The following is a 4,286-nucleotide window of genomic DNA, read 5'->3' as shown; positions in this document are numbered from 1 at the left end:
AATTTGAATAAACTGCTTTTGTTTAAAGCTGTTTTTTCTCCATGGAATTTAACAAAATTCCATGATCAGGAGATCAGGACCTTTGAAAACTCCATGTGCCTTCACCAGAAGTCTCGGGTACATAAGTTTTAAAATTATGCCAACATCTCACAACTCTGAGACATTCTTTGCTTCTGTTTTCTGTGGTGTGGCTAAAATTTTCTTGGTTTAAGCACATACCAGAAGTGCCTGCAGTTCATACCTGGCACTGATTAAGCCTGCTCTATAACCAAAATATTCCCGCAAATAGTAACTCTACAGTAAAGGCAGCATGGCGAAGGCTGTGCTGGTTAAACACTTCTTTTACTAGCAGTAACTTAATTCATGCTGCTGTTGTAACTAAGATGCCACTATCCCCAGAGCTCACAAGACCAAGGGAGGGAGAAAGAGGTGCTACTCATGTTTAAACAACTAGCCCCCGAGAACATGGGAAGAAGCTTAATTTAATGGAAAAACATGCTGATTCATATATTCTGCAAACTCATGGCACTAATGATATTCCTCTTACAAAGCTAATGAGCTCTGTTTCCTTAGCACTGGAAGCTTTCACCTTCCACTACAAAGTCAATACATCCTACTAAAAGAGAAGGTGGGCACACCAAGACTATGCTAAAATCTGCCAGCTCATAAGGAACAGGACTGCTCCACAAAAGCCACACTGCATAGACTGTAAAGAAAGAAACAGATGCTCCAGAGCACCAGCAGCCCATTGCAGGCAAATGTTAGAATGCCTGAAATGTTACCTAGAACAACCTCTTTTCAGTAGGTGTGTTGGAGAAGAGCTTTTCCAAACATTTGCATCTATTAAGGTTGGACATTAGGAAAGGTGAGTAAGGTTCATTATGTACACGAAACCAACACTCACCACCTACTGGTAGGAAACAAGTAATTTTTCTACACATGTACAAAAGGTTTCAGAATGTGAAATAAGGTGACTCAACATAGCAGTCCTAAACAGATTTCTTAAGCAAAGATTTCAAGACTGTTAGCTACTTACTAAAGGAAGAGGTAGGTTAGCTCTGCAGAAAGGTGCCCAGAGGTGATTACTATAAGACCATACAACTGCAGTCCTGTGAGATGTCTATGAATTATAAAGTAACATTACCCTGCAATTTTAAATTAAGGCGTTATAGTGAAAATTTGTTATTATTGACTCTTACTTTTCATTCCTGTATGCCTTGAGTAGAATTGAGGCTGTAAAAGTAAACTGTTTCTGTTCTGTGGCACAGGATTCAGGCTTCCAAAGGAGAAATTCTTTTTCATGCTCGAAATTCTTTCCAGAGCCTCTGTTAATAATTTGTCAAAATAATAATGTTATAACTGATTACTTCAACTTGTTCTAGAATTAATGTAACCTTTGGTCTATACAGTAATGAGCAGCAGTTAAGCAGAACACTATGATCTTCCTCCATAGATAACAGAGAGATTGACATCTTCAGAGAGCAATTCAGATTGCTGAAGGTATATGACGCTCTCTACTGTCTGTAGAACAGCTTAAAACTACTAAACTCCCAACTGAAGCAGGATGCAGCTGATCTATAAGAAAAAGCAGTAATATCATCAGTGCATCCAGGATGATTTACTGGTCATATTGGAATACGAAATGCCCTCATAAAATGATAGGAGAACAACAACAAAAAAAACATCCACCCCCAAAGAAAACCAACAAAACCCCCATGGAACAAAATCAACACCACCAAAACAAAACAGAAAAGCTAATTTATTTCGGGGAAATGTTACAATTTACTAACCATTAATTCGTGTAAAACAATGTATTTACTAATAATCTAAGCTGTGTAAATAAGCAACCATCTAACCTGACAACTGTTGTTTATCTGAGCCCAGGCCACTTTAGGAGCATCTCTAATTCTCCGGATGTATACAGATGAAAAGGAATTTGCTGAATAATCTGTACACCAGCATCTATTTGATCTTATTATACATAGCATTCTTATGCTGTGCATATAACATTATGCTATAAATACCATTTATATACTGAGCTTGTTACACATTCTTATAATACATTCCTGTTATGAATATTTTTCTATAGTGATTCGGTATTATCTTTAGTACTTTTAGACTTTTTAACATCCATTTCAGTGGAAGACTCCCCAGAAATAGTATGAACATATCTATCTATACTATCTATCTATCTATACTATCTATCTATACTATCACATTGATATATTTCAAACAGTTTTGATCCATTGGCAGATAGATGCCATGAAATATAGTAGCATTCAGCTCTTAGGTACATTAGGCACACGAACAGCTTGAGCAGACCAGAGTTAACATCTAAAAGTAGGAAAGGAACAGGCACTTCTAGAGCATGGTATTGCCTTTTTCTTTCTATTTACTTATAAACAGAGCCTACACAAGTCATTCACATGCAGGTGTGTGCTGGAATTGCCTAAGGAGCCTAATCACAGTAACGGAGTTACAGGTTCAAATGGTCTTTACATCTGACAGGACACATTACATCACCCAACTTCTGTACACTTCTGTCTGTGAATCCAACTATTTTAAATTCATTCTGAGTGACTTTAAACTTGGGTCTTATCCCTACATAAAAGAAACCAGACTTTATCAAATTTTTCCGAAATTTTTCCTTTGTTTTCAAAACAAAGGCAAAAATGCCCTTACAACATTTGTGCAGGATGTAGTAATTACGATATACAGTAATGGACTTATTCCAACAATATGCAGCTTAATATAACCAAGTAATAGCTTTACTCTACAGAAGATAATGTGGGGCTACAAAATGGGAACTCGGTGGAGCAAAAGCACCATGGATTTAGGAGTAATAGTTCACAAACAGATCGTGGTAGTGCTAATGCCAGCTCTAAAACAAGTAGATGATTCTCTCTCTCTACAGGCTACTAGTGTCACACATACTGAAATACCACGATCAGATTTGGTATTCACATCTTAAGAGGAGGCAAAACAACTGGTGAGAGTACATAAAGAGCCAAAAGCAAATATATTTCTTCTCTGGAAGAAAGTCCTGGATACTAAAAAAGGCATTATTATATATTCCAAGAAAAGCAAGAAGCTGAATCACACAAATCCGTATTATTACTAAGGCACTGGAACAAGCTAATGAAGGAAGCTGTGGAATAACCAGCTTTACCTTGTGGACTCTACAGAGAGGTACCTAATAAAATACGATGGTTTGGCTGATAAAGGCAATAAGACCTTTTAGTCAAGACAAGATGACCTATCCTTAAGCATTAAAAACTTCTGAAAATTGATTTTCTACAATTAGATTAATAGATCTTATTGCTGCGGGACACCATCAGCATGATGTAAGTTTTACCTTACGTGGGTCACAGCTTCAGGCTCATTCCTACCCCAGGACCTCTTGGACCAGAGGTAACAGTTTAAGTCCAGTTGAAAATGGTAAATCTAAGTGATCATTGTTAAATTACTCCAGCATTAAGGTCTCTTTTTCTTAAAAGAACATTAATTATTTATACTCTGATCTTACCTCATTTTTGCCTCCCGTTCTCAGGACTTCTAATAGTTTAACTAGACCAAACACATTGTCCCTTCTTAGACTTTCATTTCCTCATTTGCCTACTGTAATTGAGTCTCTCCATGACATGTAAGCTGCCTAAACAGACTGACTTTCTAACTGCTTTCACTGTTTTGCTGTCCTTTATTTACCTTTATCATTCTTACCCCAACTCTTCCACACCAATTTCAGTATTGAAGAGCAGAAGGGGACAAAGTATTTTAACAACTACAGCACTTCTTTCAGGTAACAAAGTCTCCCTACTGCTTGGCATTTGTTTCTGTTTTATTAAACTGACAGACCAGATGGAATTATCCATGTTCTCTATGGTTCTATAATCAGATTATAAAAACAAAAATAGAATAATAAAGAATAGATGCAATGTTTCTATTTGCAAATGTTCCCCAGCTATTACATAAATGTTCTGGGCTGGTTTTGGTTTTGTGTTTTTTTTAATAATAATTTTGCCACAGTTCCTCAAAGCAATTTGCCCTGACAACCACTTGCCATTTGCTCATAAGGAGGATTACCTGCCACTGGATGTTTAACATAGCATGCTTCTTTCTGCATGTAAAGCTCTTCTTCAAGTAGTTCTTTAACCCTCCTAGACGGCTCAACATACACAGATTTCTTCCCTGTTAGCAAAACATATTACAAAAGAACCAGTTATTTTAAATCTCCTGAATGCCGACAAGCTTTGCTGAATGTAATGGCCATTTTTATGCTGCTTTAC

At 36.9% G+C, this 4,286-nt stretch overlaps 1 protein-coding gene across 1 annotated transcript in view; it reads right to left on the bottom strand.

Annotated features, from left to right (window-relative positions):
• Window positions 1-1,199: 1,199 nt before the first annotated feature.
• The window catches only part of LOC104405380 (chromosome unknown open reading frame, human C11orf97), a gene marked incomplete at its 3' end in the record, with an annotated part of 3,262 nt that continues 175 nt past the window's right edge, over window positions 1,200-4,286 (bottom strand). The window contains exons 2-3 of the mRNA XM_010014072.1: window positions 4,084-4,188; window positions 1,200-1,325 (exon numbers count right to left, since the gene is read on the bottom strand). Of these exons, the coding sequence (XP_010012374.1) occupies window positions 1,200-1,325; window positions 4,084-4,188 (231 nt within the window). The remainder of the gene's footprint in view (window positions 1,326-4,083; window positions 4,189-4,286) is intronic.

The sequence above is a fragment of the Nestor notabilis genome, unplaced genomic scaffold, assembly GCF_000696875.1.
Source record: "Nestor notabilis isolate BGI_N333 unplaced genomic scaffold, ASM69687v1 scaffold32244, whole genome shotgun sequence".
Taxonomy (NCBI): domain Eukaryota; kingdom Metazoa; phylum Chordata; class Aves; order Psittaciformes; family Psittacidae; genus Nestor; species Nestor notabilis.
This window is presented reverse-complemented; position numbering and strand designations above follow the sequence as displayed.